Genomic DNA, 16,122 nt, shown 5'->3' with positions numbered 1-16,122 from the left:
GGGCAAGAGTTTGGGCTTTGAAGCCAGGCTCGTGGATTCGAGCCCCGTCCTGTAGCTTTCTAGGTCTGGAAAATGGGCAAGTTATCAAACGCATGGGGCCTCCGGGTTCCATCTGTACAGAGGAATAATGATAGCTCCTCCCCCATAGATTGTTGTGAGGATTAATGAATTCACCTAGACGGGTTTAGCATCAGCTATTAATGCTGGGTTATTACCTGAAATTAATGATGTGGCTTCAGAAGCCAGCTCTGCTGCATGCTGGGAGCCCGCTGCGGCACTCGGCTTCTGAGCTGCGATGCCTCTGCACTGTGAATTGGCACCGTGCCCTGACCACATGCCAGATGTCCATTCTGAGTGGGCTCCCCCATCTTGGGCCCTGAACCATTTCCCTCAATAGGTAATTTGTAGATATAGCAACAGGCACGGGCTTACCACCGCATCACCACTGTCTTCTCAGGGTTAAGGCCAGAGCTTGCCTGGAGTGGATCCTTGGCACGCAGGGCTATAGGACAGCCAATGTCGCCATTTGCTTCCATTCAGGGCATGTGTTTACTTTTCTCACGGCTGTGACAAAACACTGGGCAGAAAACAACTTCAGGGAGCAGAGATCTCTTCCTGCTTACAGTCTGAAGTGTTAGAAGTTCACCACAGTGGGGAAGGTATGTTGGTGGGAGCAACTGGTTGCTGTGGCTGTGGGATCCTGTGGCTGCTATCTCAGGTCTGGATGATCAAGAAACATCTAGAGTGGGGCTAGAAGTGGGGTGGGCCATAACCCTCGAAGCTTGTCCCTTAACCAGGCCTCACTGCCTTTGAGTTCTACAACCTCCTCAAAGAGCGCCACCAGCTGGTGATCAAGTGTTCAAACCCTAACAGGACTCCCTTAGGCTATAATCACATACAAAGTGGCTCACCGCCCCACCTTGCTGGTTCTATGACTTTAAGGACTGTGTGAAGATGAAGCTTCGTGAAGCCATGATGCTGAGTATGTGTTAGTTCACTCTGGGCATTTACTGTCCTGCAGATAACTAGTGACTGGTGCTCATCCAGCCGCTCACCCTGGAGGAACTCTTGGCACCAGTATCCCCTCCTGAGGATTAGAAGCAGGGACTAGCATCCAGAAGACTGTCCCCATGTACCACTTGGGGCTGTTGAGGCTTGGGCTGCAGCCATTGTAATGTTCCTTAATGGTGGGCACTGTTTCCTGCACCCTGGGCATCTGGAGGCCATTTTTCTTGAAAGCATTACAGTTGGCAAGGGCTCATGGCCTTCTGAGATGCTGTTCTTTAGTTCAGTTGGTCCAGTCCGACACAACCCATTTACAGTGAAACCTCCTAGACTCCGAGGCTCTTTAATATTTCATCTGCCTGGCGGCCTGGCCACGGCTGCTTACCGAGAGCCTGTGGTCTGGGAGCGAGGGATCGTGGGCTTGGGCTGGGTCTCTGCCCTTCATTCTGGGCAAGATCAATCAGCTCTTCTGACTTCAAAGGTATGCAGACACAGCACAGAGGCTCACAAGGGGCCTCCATGGCCACACATTCCTCATGCCCCCTCCTAGTCCCATGTAACTGAGAGGTCCTCCTTCCCTCTCAGAGCTGCCATGACTCACGGCTATTAACCAACAGCTACACTGCTGCTCTAGCTCTCCTCCCTCCCTGGGCCCACACCATCTCTGATTCCCCTTCACATGGACTTCTTTCCAAATCCTTCCCAAGCCATGGCTGGAAGGCAGGTGGGGGAGGGGAGGTTGTGGAGAGTCTGGTCTTGAATACTCTGATGTGAATACCCAGCCTCTGTAGAATAGAGAGTTGACTTGAGGGGACCCAGGGGTCCTGTGCAGGCCATTCTTTTATGGTTACAGCATTTCCAGTAGAAGCACACTGGCTCCTTTCTCAAGGCAGAAGCAGACGCCAAACACTCCCGTGCCAGTAGGAGCTGGCTCTCCTTGAAGGGATGCTCTATGGGGCCCTTGAATACCTCCCCCTGTGCCCTCATGTTGAAGATGCATTCCATCAACCCTTGGTTAGAAGTAAGGGAAGGGGGATGGGCGGACCCAGGATGGGTGGACTGGACTTGGCCTGTGCATGACATAATCCAACAGGCAGCCCCCATGGCAGACATGTATTTAGGATGGGGGCATGGGGCTTGTGATGGCTAATCTTGGTTGCCAACTTGACTACGTCTGGAATCAACTAAAACCCCAGCGGCTGGGCATGTCTGTGAAGGATTTTCTTGATTAGATCATTCGAGGGGAGAAGACCTACCCTAAATCCGGGTCATACCTTCTGAGGGCAGCCCTCATAAAAGGCCACGGGAGAAGGAAGAAGCTTTTGCTTTTCCCCTGCTTGCCCTCACCCTCACGAGCAGCTTCACCCATCCTCTTGCTGATGTTAGAGCCTTCTCTGGAATTCCAACATAGACCGACGACCGGCAGCTCTCCAGGACTCCTCTGGGGTTTCAGTACCAGGATGGGACTGATGCCCAGCCTGTGGACTACCCAAATCCTGTTCTTTTCACTGGGAGACAGCTATTGCTGGGCTGCCTGAACCACAGCCCAAAAGCCACTTTAATAAAGCTAGTATGTGCATATGTATATGTGTATATATATGTGTGTGTGCTCACGTGCACACTTGTATACAATGTTTTTCATCCTATCAGTTCTGTTCCTTCAGAGAAACCTCACTCATAATACAGGGCTGTTACTGAGTCCAAGGCCCCCTCTGGGTATGACCATTACACTTTCTTAACTCCCAACCTCTCTGGAAGGCACTGTACAATTCTCTTCTTTTCAAAACCCAGAATCCCAAGCTTCCTGAGGAAGTTCTGGTCACTCATTGCCTGCTACTCATAAGTCAGTATTCTCAGGACTCATGGCTCCTTGGGGAGGGCAGGGACGTGTCATGGCATCTGGTTAGCACCCAGCAGGATGGTGGGGTGTCTGCTTTGCCTTGCATATATTCTGCACCCTGGTGCTGGACGGTGTGACATGGGGACTCTGAACTCCCACAGGGATGGAGTGTGCCTATCCAGGCCCATCTGTTCATTCAATGACTACAGGGACCAGAGGCTGGCAGGGCTCTTGGTTAGCCCTGGAAGCTTTCTCCATGCTCAGCTATATGGCCTCTAGTTCTTTGTTGCCTGGCTGATTCACTCTCATTCATTCTGTCGGAGCCAGCCCTGGGCCAACTCAACCCTTAAATACTCTACCCTGTCCCGAGTATGAGCCACGTAGCCCCGAGTATGGAAACTGCCTCCAGGTCAGGGCCCAGCTTTCTGAGAGCTCCTACGTTGTCAGCTGCTATCAAGATATCAGTGAGGGACGCTGAGTGATGGGTGCTCTGAACACACGCAAAAGCAGGGATGTATGACCTTTGTCTCCAAGTCCTTACTTCTTGAACCTATTGCCAGGTACCAGTGTGTTTTCAATGCCATCTCATAGGAGTGGCCTCTGAAGGTTAGGGCCAATTCTATAGATGGGCAGGGCCAACAGAATCTCTGGAAGTATGTTTGTTTGGGGGAGCTGAGAGGTCACTTGGATTTCAGAGGAAGACATTTTACAGAGACCTGATTACTCGAGGGAGAGTGGGGGACACTTCTGTTTTTTGGGGCTTCAGCTTCCCTATGGAGCTAGAAGGCACCTCGACCCCAAAACCAGGAGGCTTTGTGCAGTAATTGCCCATCCCCCAACCGGTAACTCTGTTACTCTTGTGGTGTGGTCTGGTGACAGGTGTCTAAAAGCACCTGTGAATTTCATAAAGTCAATTCATAGGCAAATGGAATGAACTAGAAAATATCATCCTGAGTGAGGTAACCCAATCACAGAAAAGTACACATGGCATGCACTCATTGATAAGTGGCTATTGGCCCAAATGCTCGAATTACCCAAGATGCACAGACCACATGAAACTCAAGAAGGATGACCAAAATGCGGATGCTTCACTCCTTCTTTAAAAGGGGGAACAAAAATACCCTTAGGAGGGGATAGGGAGGCAAAGTTTAGAACAGACTGAAGGAACGGCCTTTCAGAGCCTGCCCCACACGTGGCCCATACATATACAGCCACCAAAACTAGATAAGATGGATGAAGGTAAGAAGTGCAGGCTGACAGGAACCGGATATAGATCTCTCTTGAGAGACACAGCCAGAATATGTCAAATACAGAGGCGAATGCCAGTAGCAAACCACTGAACAGAGAATGGAACCCCCATTGGAGGAATTAGAGAAAGGACTGAAAGAGCTGATGGGGCTCGAGACCCCATATGAACAACAATGCCAACCAACCAGAGCCTCCAGGGACTAAGCCACTACCCAAAGACTATACATGGACTGACCCTGGGCTCCAAATTCATGGGTAGAAATGAATAGCCTTGTTGGGCCACCAGTGGAAGGGGAAGCCCTTTGTCCTGCCAAGGCTGGACCCCCAGTGTACAGGATTGTTGGGGGGGGGGTGGTAATGGGAGGTGGATGGGGAGGGGAACATCCATATGGAAGGGGAGGGGGAGGGGTTAGGGGACTGATGGACTGGAAACTGGGAAAGGGATTCAGCCATGCAGGTGATGGCCCAGGTCCTACCCTCTGCAGCGGTCTGTGGGTGGAATGTGTTTTCTGTATACACACTGTAGGGGTAGAAAGTGAAGACCCGAGAGGGTCCTGGCTAAAGTGGGTGTGAGGCTCCCCCAGGTCTTCACTGCAGGTCCTGTCGTGGACAGATCTGGAATCAGTGGCCTGGCTTTGGATGGAGCTCTGTAGCCTGCAGCCTCCTTGGGCTCTGGGGGTCTGCGAGTGGCTCTGGAGAGCCAGCGGTAGCAGAATAGAGGGGGCTCTACCTAGGCCGTATCCAAAGTGTTCTCAAGGACTGTGAACCTGATGTGCCACGCAGATCGGGGACGGTTGGGTGGGGGTGGGGGTGGGGCTGGGGGTGGGGGTGGGGGGCTCAATACATTTCAGGCACCCTACTCATCCACTTACTGGGACTTACTGGGAACGGAGCCCTGTGTATCTGGGTCTATCCTGAGCTGTGGGCACTATGCTAACATATCACGAGCAGTTGTTCCACATAAACCCCTTTCTGAAGACAAACTACCCATGCTATCTGAGACTGTCCTCCAGGGCTCCACAGGCTGGCTGCTGCACACCTTCCAGGGGGCAGCTCCACACCAGGAAGAGGAGGCGGAGCCAGCAGGACGGTGTGGCTAAGGAGCCAAGATGGAGCTGTAGCCCCGAAGAGAAAGCCATACCAAGTATTCTGTGCTAAAGAGCACTATCATTCCCTTCGTGGTAGCAGCCACACTAGCTGGCTGTCCTCACTCTAGGTGGGACTCATGGCGGGGGCAGGGGGGAGTTCAGGGCAGAGGAGACTAGAGCTTGTCCTGTTTATATCTGTGTAAGCTGGGATCGGACTATATCACACTTAGTAGGTGTGCTGCCCTTTACATAGTCAGACTTGCTTCTCCATCACTAGAGAGCATCTCTCATTGGCTTATTTATCTGACCACTTGCTGTGGTCCTGAGTCCTCAAGAACACAAATATCCAGAAAGACAAACTTTCACAGTGGCCATGGCCTCTGACCTTGAAGGTCCTGTGCTCACAGAAATTAGATGTGATTCGGGTCTACACATGTCACTGCAGGGTGTGCTGCCAGCCTCTTGGCCTTGAGCTTCCTCAGGGAGCTTCAAGGGAGCCTCTGGGAGACATGTGGTGGGACTGGTCAGGTGCCCAGTCATACAGGAAGCTGAGACTAGCTTCTCAAAGAGTGAGTGGGAATGTGATAGAAGGCTAGCGGGGCCGAGAGGTAACTTAGGTTATATACAGGGGATGGAGCCTCTTTGCCAGCCCAGCCATCTAGCTCCTAGACTACCGCACGGACCATGGTGGACAACGAATTCAACTAATACCAAGTGGGGAGCAGGTTAACACCTTGACTATTGTCTTTGGAAACTGTCACATCACTCTGGCCATTTTCTTATATATTCACATAGATATTTACTTTTCAATATGGCCTCCAATCTTTTTAAAGAGTCCCTGCTGCTACCAGACCAAATACCTACCACATGAAAAGCTCCAGGTTTCTCCCCTCAGCTCAGTGGCTTTCCTTTCTAACTGTGACAGGTACTCAGGATAACAACACTCTTGCCCTTCTTTGTCTTTGCCCAACTGTTCTCTGTCCTGTTCCCTCTGCCGCCATCTTTGCAGATATTTTTTAGCCCTATGGTCTGCAACAACATCCCAACCACCTACTATCCTCCCTGTCTCAACCTTGGGTCCAGAGGGAGGCTCCAAGTAAAGGCTAAGTTCTGGGGTAGGCAGAAGCCACCTCTGTCTCTAGGAATGGAGTGGTGCCCTTTGACAGCCATGATAAGAAGGGGCTGTCATATGGGGAATTTAAGATGAGGTAGCATGGAGGGTCTGAAATCTCCCCCTTACCTGGTGTTTAAGCAGCAGCATAGGCATAGGGTGCCTCTCTCTACCTACCTTGAGCTTCTTGGTTCCCAGGGTATGACTCTTCAGCCTGCTCTGACCAGGGGTAACCATGCTATTGGAGCCAGTTGGGTATGACCCATAAGATGCCCACTTAATCATTGTATCCTGCCATGTCATACTTGTATCCTGACATGTGTCCTGTCATGGCTTCCTCTGATCATTTTCCCCCACCCCCCAAACCTTAGGACACATGTATTTTGCAGACCACAGACTGAGCCTCATGATAGTAGCTGTAGGGTCTTGCAAGAGATTGCAGTCTGAAAGGATGTGGTAGGAGAAGAAAGAAAGACCGAGATTGTGGACTCATGGTTACATGTCAAATGTCCAGCCTTGGGAGACACAACTTTGTATCCATTCCTTTCTTACTGCTATGGCCTAACACCCGACAAAGGGCAGTCTAAGAGAAGCACTGACTTGGGCTCATGTTTGATGGTGTGGTTCATCCAGGCAGGGACGGCTCAGTGGCAGGAGTATGTAAGGCTGTTTACCTCTGAGTGGGTCAGAAAGACAGGACAAGAAGTAGAGCTGGATCATAAACCTTAGGACCAATCCCACCCCCAGCAACCCACTTCCTCCTTTTAGGTCCCATTTCTGAAAGGTTCTTCAGTCTCCCAAAACAGCGCCACCCGGTGGGACAAAGTGCTGATGCACGAGCCTGTGGGGGACGCTCCACATCCAAACCGTAAGAGCCTCTCGGGTGTGCTTCCTAACACTTCAGAGCGTCTGGTCACCACCAGGTGCCTCACACTCCCTGCCAGCCACACCCACAAGAAATCCAGGGCCGAAGGGCAGGCCGAGGAGGCAAGCAGACTGCTGGGAGTTTCATTCATGTTGTAAGTTTTTTTCTCTGGGCTTTTGTTTGGAACCTTGGAGTCAACCTTGGCCACATAAGGATCCTCACTGAGATAAAGGCTTTGGATAGCTCCAGCTTGCACATCCCAAGCCTCCCCAACACTACCATTTAGGGGAGCAAGCGTGGAAAACAGAAATATGACCTTCGGTGCTGAATTGAGCATTCAAATTCCGACAAAAGCTTTGCAGAAAACAGTGAGATTCACGATGGCAATACGGCAATACCCCGTAAAAGGCTGACATTTCAATTGTTCTCATTTATGTCTCTGTAACCAAATCTTTTGCTTCCTCTGCAGCCACTTTCAAGTATTTACTAATATCCAGAGAGCTCCACGCAGAATTTTTAGTTTCTCTATGAAGTCAGGCTGGGCTGTGTGACCCCATGGGCATGAGGTGGTTGTGTAGCACTGGTTGGAGGACAGGTGAAGTGTCCAGTCACCCAACCCCACCTCTCCCTCCAAGAATAAGATTTAAAACAAAACAAAACAAAACAAAAACCAAAGCATCATATTTGAATGGGTTTTTTTTTTTTTGCAATTTGCGTATAATAGATTTTCAATAACAACCTGTAATTAGTTCATTTTCTACTATTCAGTTGCTCTACACTGAAGCCATTGAGAGCTTCCAGCTGGGATCTTTAAAAAAAAAAAAATGGAAGGACTGAGCTCCAGACAATGGCAGGAAACGCTGGGCCTCACGGTGCAGCTCCAGTCCTTAGGAGTGAAATACTCAGATGAGAAAGAGACAGTGTGTTTTAGAGACTTCAAGGTGGACAGAGGAGGAGGAAGAGGAGAGGAGGAAAAGCGGCCGAGACAAACCCAGGACAGTCTCTGGGCTCCCAGATAATGAGGTGCAGGGTTTGGCCTATGTGAGGGAGATGAGAAAGACTTCTTGGGCAAGGAGTCTATTGGGATAACCTTGAAGTGTAGGGGAACCATACGCTTCTCCCTGGAGAATGCAGAGAGGAATGTCAAGAATGTTTAAATACTTGAGAAGTTTCTAGAATCATGTGCATGGGCCGTCCGGGTTCTGCTACTTGCTGGCTGTGTGACTCAGGTTGGATACTTAAACTTCAATGAGTTTGTTTCTTTACCTGAGAAAGTGGGTGCAGTGTACACAGTGCTGGCTCCTGTTAACTGCTAGGTGTCTCTATGACTGTAAGAGCCCATTACCAACTACAGTGACACTGACTGTACACAGCCCCCGAGGGTGGTATGCCGGCTCTGAACCCATCCTCTAACCTGGCCTCACTGCTTAAAACCTAGGGCTGAATGTCAAGGATGAAGCGAGATCCGCCTACAACTGCAGTCAAGTCCACCCTCTGTGGGTAGCCAGAGAGAGCTGGTTGGATGTTCATGGTAGCCTTATTTCACCACCTTGGTGATCTTGGGGTCCGAGGAGGTTGGTGTGGAAGCCTAGGATGGTGGAAGCCATTATTAGTTCCAGGGGATAAGATATGCATGGCCAAATCCTGCCTCCCTTCCACTTTGTAGCAAAGATGGTGGGAAAACATGTGCAACTTCACGGTCCGTCTGATTCCAAGTTGCCTGGTTAGAAGAGCCAGAGGGAGACTTGGGTCTGATTCCCACCCTGTCAGCACCTTGGGGTCCCTGGTGACCTAGAATGTAACCACGTGAAGCACATGTGGCTGTTCAAACCCCCCCCTTCCCCCACCCCGTCCACGAGTTTGCTGGGCTTGCCCTCAGAGGATTAATTAAGCGGACAAGTATCTTTCCAAAAATGTAGGAGAAACTGATAATGAATTTAAAGAGAGGGAAAAAAATAGTCCTTATTTAAGTGACCTGTTTTCCCCGCCATGATCCTAACTTGAACATTCAGAAAAGTGTAAAACCATGCAGAATTGAGAAGCTTTTTTTTTTTTTTTTAGGTGAGTGACTTTTAAGTTAATTGACTGTGATGAACAGTCGGGAGGAGCTTGCATCCTGTTTTTCCAGTAGCCCTGGGGCCTGGGTCTCTGCCACAGCAGGGACAGGTGGCTGTTGGGGAGGAGGGGAGGGAGGTGGAGGACACACGCAGAGAGGACACTGAGCCTTTAGTTCCTAGACCTGGCTTTGATCTGGGATGTCAAAAGCAACCTGAAAACAATGTTTAGTTGACAGATGGAGTGAGACGGGAAGGCCACCTTCATCTTTCATGCCTGTCACTGTAGGGGGCGGATGGGTGACGGGGATGGGAGTCCTAGCTCAGCCTGATGGGTCAGAAAGAGATTCAGGGGCGGAGGAGATGGTTCAGTTGGTAAAGTGCTTGCTTTGCGAGCATGGGGACCCAAGTTTGATCTTGGATGGCCCTCCACCCATCTTTAAAGCTCAGCCCCGTGGCTGATTGAAATCCCACTCAAGTACAGGGGAGGCAGAGATGGGCAGACCCCTGGGGCTTGTTGGCCAATCAGCCTTGACTGCTTGCTGAGTTCTGAGCCAGTGAGAGAATGTCTTAAAAAAAACGAGGTGGACGGTGCCCAAGAAACTACATCTGAGGTTATTCTCTGGCCTCCAACACCTTCACACACACACACACACACACACACACACACACACACACACACACACAGACAGACAGAGACAGAGAGAGACAGAGAGACAGAGAGACAGAGTCAGACACAGAGAGACAGAGAGCTGGTTGTCATGGCTAACATACCTCCTGTGCCCTCTTCCCAGAGTGTGACATTCACTTACTTCCTAAAGCCAGGAGAGAGATACAACCTCACTATGAACCAACTCAGCAGGGCAACTGGTGGCCATGGAATCCCATGCCATAGCCTCTAACAGGCCGTGTGGGATTTCTGGCAGTACATGGCATTTCTGCAGGCCAAACACCCAGACCCATCATCTTATTTAGGCCTCACTATGTAGCCCTGGACAGTGTGGCGCTCAGAGATCTGCCCGTGTCGCCTTCCAAGTGCAGGAATTAAAGGTGTGCACACCACTCCCAGCCCAGAACCCATCATCCTCAGGAGAGCTTTTGAGTTTGCTTCAGAAGGCGGTGGGGCTGGAGTTTTGCTGCCTCCTCTACCCGTCCTGGAGCCCAGGAACAAAACTCACAAAAGACGGAAGCTAGAAAATGAAACCCCAAACACTCAACTTCGCCCAGCCCATCGACTCCAGCTGCTAAAATCAAATCGAAATGTTGCTGCCGAGATGTGTGAGGTACGGCTGGCCTTCAGCGAGGTTTCTCAAATGGCCGCTGCTTTCTAGGGAATCGGTCACACCTGTGTGTCTCGCTTTAATTACTCATTTAAAACTCACCCAGCCATCCATCCATCACCCCGGCTCTGGGGATCAGTAGTTCCTATAACTTTGAAAAGCTATTGATCCCTGGGTGCTCAGAGCCGCAGCATGTCAGGCCTTTATAGCTGGGTTAACTCATTTTGTGGCTTCCACAAATGGCTACGAGTTTACATTTTACTGCATATCTATTATTTGGGTTGGGCTGTGATGAATGGTTTGGCTGCCCGGTTCAAAACAAGTCCAAGGCAACCGCAGAATCTAATTTGCTTCAAGAATGATGATCATAAAGCTTTTCAAATAATAATCCAGGAATGGGAGAAGCAGACATCAGGGTGCCCTGCCTGAAACCTATGGTTGGAGCTGAGGGGACAACGTGCCCCCTCCCTATAGTGGCTCACAGTTGTACCGACCTTCTTTAAGGAACGGCCTGTCTGTCTCCATGGGTGTCAAGAGCCAAGAGCTTGCAGGTTGGCTCCAGATCCATTCCCAGGATCAAGGATGTGCCATTGTCAGTCCAATAATTAACTACTGCCGAGACAAGCAGCTTAAGAAAGGAAGGGTTTAGTTTGGCTCACACTTTGAGGGGATCACAGTCATCATGGCAGGGAGGTCACAGCAGAAGGACTACGAGGCAGCTGGTTATATTAAACCCAGAGTCAGGAAGCAGAGAGAGACGACCTCTAGTGCCCGACTTGCCTTCCCTTGTTCAAGCAGTCTAGGACCCCAGCCCGTGGGATGCTTCTGTCCACACCTAGAGTAGGTCTTCCCAGCTCAACCAACCTAATCTAGAAACTTCCTCCCTTGCATGCCACAAAGTGATCGAGACCCTTTGCAGAGGAGCTGGGGTTCAGGCAGCTTTCCTGGAAAGCATCACCTCTGTTCCTGGAAAACTTGCTGTCCCCTGACTTGGAGAGCAAATCTGGCTGTGGGTCCTTCTGATGCGGGGTCCCTAGTCCATCCAAGTTCTGAGGGACCAGTATTATCAAGGGAAGTGGACAGAGAGACTAGTGATGACCCAAGCACTGGAGTCAACAGGGAAGGCCTCTCTAGTGATGTTCAGGTCTACACTTAGCACGTGTCTCACTGAGTAATAATAGTAACAATGATAATAACAATAATAATAACAATACTAACTCTCCCCATTTTGGGTAGCCTTTATGTGCTATCTGAGGTTTAAAGTTTCCTACAACTTTAGATTTAAAGCCACTGACGACTCAGGTGTGTGTTTGCAAAATCCCTGATTATTTAATAGTCAGCTCCCTAAACATTTTTAAATTTCAAGAATCATTTTGGGGAATAAGCTCTTGATACTCCAAACAGGTACTTCTAGCAACGGGACAAGCCTACAAGTCGTTCACGCTTTATCATTAACTCGTATCTGCAGATACAGGTTTTGGTTTTACTAGCTGGCACGGATGAGGAGGCGAGAGACCAAACATGGTCGTGGCACATCAATCAAAGCCTTGTGATGGTGGTTGGACATAACCCTGGATACTAAGGGTGCTGTGAACCGGAAAGCCTTCTCTTTCCTCACACCAGGCACATGGGAAATTACTGCTGGGAAAATCATTTGCGTTTCTCTTCTATGTCCTTTAAGGATGTCTCCTATCAGCCACAAATGTCCCTTTGCCATCAGGACAGAAGAACTGCCTCTTGGGAACAGCCAGAGCTCAAAGACTGCTGGTATTCAGGGTTACCTTTCGGAAAGATGGAGTTCCAGATGAATGCTAGGAGGAAGGATCCTAAATTCTGTGGCTTAGGATGTGGCTTAGGTACCTGTAGGAGCTTACACTGACTCCCTACCCAAGGCTGACGTCACATCAGGTACTGGGACCTTGCAGGTCACATCCACAAGCACAGCATCAGACTGTCACACTGCCTGCTCTGAGCAGACCCAAGTAACCTTGGATTTTAAAGGGGCTTCTTCCACTTAGGGCAGAGCATGCTCTTCTGGTCTCTAGCATGGGCCCAGCACACTAGCTGGCTTCCCCTCAGTGTCAGTCCACTAGAGTTAGCTTGTTAGAATCTCTAAGCAGGTCACCTCCAAGTGTGGCCCACACCAGGGAACCCCAGGGAGAAGCCACGCAGAGCACCCACTCTGTTTTCACAGGGAGGAAGACTTGGTCTCTCACCTGAGACCACAGGGCTAACACTGACCTACTGCTTTTACTCCTGTAGACCTGCCCACTGCTTCCTCTTCCTGAAGGCCGTGTGCATCTGTTCTTTTCCCTTGAGAAGTGAGCACCTCCGATACCTCCAATATCCACTTAGACAGCAAGCCCTGTTTGCTGAAGACACAACTGTCTTAACTAGAAACCTGCACATCTCGGCTTCCGTAAAACCTGCTTAGTTCCAGGAAAAATCTCCTTTGTGGGTGAGGATAAAAAGAGCTCCCCCTAAGATGGTCTCAAGGTTACTACAATGCCTAAACGAAGGGACTCTGGACAGCTCGAGTGGCGGACATGGCTCTGGCTCTTCTCCCCACTCCCTCTAAAGGCCATTAGATTACATTCCTAAAGCTACTCACCAGGGACTATTCCCTTATTTGGTCACTTCCTCCTCCTGATGCTGACCACGAAAGATCCAACTATCAAAGTATTGAAGTCCAGCCATCAAAAGTCTCCTTTGGCTCACTTAATTAATATACTCAATCAAAATTAAACATCTCATCCTAACATGGGGTTCCCCCTTTACCTTTATAAACTGCCGTATACCTATGGGCCACTTATATCTCCTATCTGTCCAGAGGGCAGTCCTTTGTCCAACAGGACAAATATGCCTCCTTCTTCTCCCTTGTTCCCTTCCCCTTCTCCCTCACCCTCTATCTCCTGCCTTTGTCCCTTATCCCTGCCCTCTATCCCTAGGGGGCAGATAAATCTCCTTTGTGATGAGAACTTGTGTTGAACACTTTTTCTTTCTCTAATCCTATGAAATAGTTCCGATCAAGGCTGGGCCTCTTTAAGCAGTAGCTAGAGGCTATAACAACATGTTAATGATTTTTTCCTGAGAATTGCTCATTACGGAGAGTTGAGTGCCTCTACTCAACTCCCACAGAAGTACTTGGGTAGTTAATGACTGATCCCAGCTGCCGGGCCATGCCTGTGGCATCTCTCTAGTCTCCCTCCAGGCCGCCCAGTGGAGCCCGGCTGCCTCCATGTCCACTGCTATACTTTCCCCTGCACTGAAACATCTCTCCTGGAGGAAGGAAGCTTATGATTCAGGAAGTAAATAAAACAAGGCTAGGAAGCTCCTGAAACTCACAAGATTCACAAGACACCGCTCCCCCACCCCCAACAAGTTATATCAGTAACAGAAATTGCAGGACAGAAGAAACTCTCTGACAAGCCCACCTGCCTTCAAGTCCTACAGGTGAATTATTGCTGTGATCTGTGGCCTTTTCAGTGGTACTGCCACCTTGGAGTCATTCAGGCTCCTTTAATTCCAGTAACTCCCTAGTTCACTTAGCTGAACTTGGATGGAGTCATTTCTGTGATCTGTCACTAATGCCATGTCTGAGGTAGATAAACATTTCTTCATGTCTCTCCAGGAGAAGTCACATGAGCACAGTCAGAGGGTGGTTGTTACAGTCCTGTTGTTGTTCTAGCCCCAAATCCCTTCATCAATGAGGAACACCTTTACTCAAAAGGCAGAGGGTTGGTGAGTCCTCTCCTTCCCACACATCTCGTTTTGCCCTTTTCAGGCTTGTACAGAACAATTTTAACTTCTTTCACGTTTAACCCAAATCCTCCTGGAAGTCAGCTGCGGCCAGGCTCACATGTCCCAAGTGCCCTCAGTCCAGGCACCTGATACCACATCACCGCCACAGCACAGGATGGATACCAGAGGAAATTAGTTCCCAATCCCACAGCCCCACAGAGAGGTCTCACTTACGGAAGGCTGTGTAGAACTCTCCAAGGGTCAAGGAGCCATCGCTATTATAGTCGTCAAATCTCAGGAGGTCGCCTGGTGAGCATCTGTTCAGTGAACCGTCCATGTCCTGCTCCTTTAGCACATACTGTGAGATGGGAAGAGACAAAGCCAGAGTTACCAGTGAGCTCAGCATCATGGATGTTGCTGGAAAATGCCCCAGATCTAGTGGGGAGTCAGGGTGTGGAAGCAGATGAAGCCTGAGTCAATGTGTCCTCTTGACCTGGCTATGGCCATATCAAGGTCCCCAGTGCCTCGGACCCATGGGAATGGTAGAGCCTTTCCTAGATTAGGCTCAGGGATACAGCAAAGTCTCCCCTGGGTCCAAGTAGAGTGTTGATGGTGTGTGTGGACAATATAGACACAACCCCTTTTCCTTGATGGCTGCAGCCTCAACTGCTCCCCTACAAAAACCCCCATCCTAATTAGCAAAACCTGCTTTCTTGTTCAGCTGTGGTTATGGTTTGTATATGCTCATCCCAGGGAGTGGCACTGTTGGGAGGTGTGGCCTTGGAGTAGGTGTGGCCTGGTGGGTGTGGGCTTTAATACCTTTGTCCTAGCTGCCAGTTTTCCAGTAGCAGCCTTCAGATGAAGACGTAGAACTCTCAGCTATGCCTGTACCATAGCTGTCTAGATGCTGCCATGCTCTCACCTTGATGATAACAGACTGAACCTATGAGCCTGTAAGGCAGCCCCAATTAAATGTTGTCCTTTATAAGACTTGCCTTGGTCATGGTGTCTGTTCACAGACTTCACTAAGACAGAAGTATAGAATAGACTTGCCTTCTCAGTTCAGAGGTGTAAAATAAGCTGGGTTTCTAGGCTGCTCCTGGAGCATCTCCACGAGAGTGAATTACCTACCCAACCCCAGCTTTTTGTGTATCTATACCCCTGTCCTTTCTTCATTGCCTCAGTGCTCCATTCAGGGCAATCCTGTAGCCTTGCAGGTGCAGCATTGGGGAGTCTCTGATCTTGTCTGATTTAAATTCCTCATTTTATAGATAAGGAAACAGAGGTCCAGAGAGGGAAGTAAGGGCCAGGCATCAGGTCTGTGGTCTCCTTGACTATCAGACAGACCCAGGTGATCTAAGTGAGGAAGAATCTTTGGGACTACTTGTCTGTCACTTGTGGTATTTATGGAGAAATAGACTAGAGGAGGGCTTGATTACAGGAAACCAGCTAACAGCTGAATCTGGGGGAACCCCAGTCACTATTTGTGATGCTTCTTTTCCATGGTCAACTTGACCCGAGTTGGAATTACCTAAAAGACACCAGACAGCTTTAACTGAGGAGAGCAGCTTAAACATGGACTGGGTACCAGACTGAATAACAGGGGGAAGGAAACTGCAGAATCACAAAACCTGGCAAACATTGGCACTCATCTGTCTCTGCTTTCTGATGGACGGCTTGGGGTGACCAGCAGCCTCATGCTCCTGTGCTCCTCATTTTCTCACTGCGATAGACTGTATCCCCTCAAACAGTAAGCCAGAAACAAACCCTTCTCTCTTAAGCTGCTTCTTGAGAGGTCTTAGATCACAGTGGTGAGAGAAAGAACACACCACACCTCATCTCTGTATCCACTCCCCTCACACACCAACCTCACCACTGTTAGAGAGTTGA

At 49.7% G+C, this 16,122-nt stretch overlaps 1 protein-coding gene across 2 annotated transcripts in view; it reads right to left on the bottom strand.

Moving 5' to 3' along the window:
- Fstl4 (follistatin-like 4) overlaps nt 1-16,122 on the bottom strand; it is a 433,118-nt gene that overhangs the window by 104,150 nt on the left and 312,846 nt on the right. For both annotated transcript variants that reach the window (NM_001414342.1, NM_001107000.3), the window contains 1 exon segment: nt 14,467-14,590. In NM_001414342.1, coding sequence (NP_001401271.1) covers nt 14,467-14,590 — 124 coding nt within the window.

The sequence above is a fragment of the Rattus norvegicus genome, chromosome 10 (genome assembly GCF_036323735.1).
Source record: "Rattus norvegicus strain BN/NHsdMcwi chromosome 10, GRCr8, whole genome shotgun sequence".
NCBI classification, from domain to species: domain Eukaryota; kingdom Metazoa; phylum Chordata; class Mammalia; order Rodentia; family Muridae; genus Rattus; species Rattus norvegicus.
Note: the sequence above shows the minus strand (reverse complement) of the source record. Positions and strands in the feature narration are given on the sequence as shown.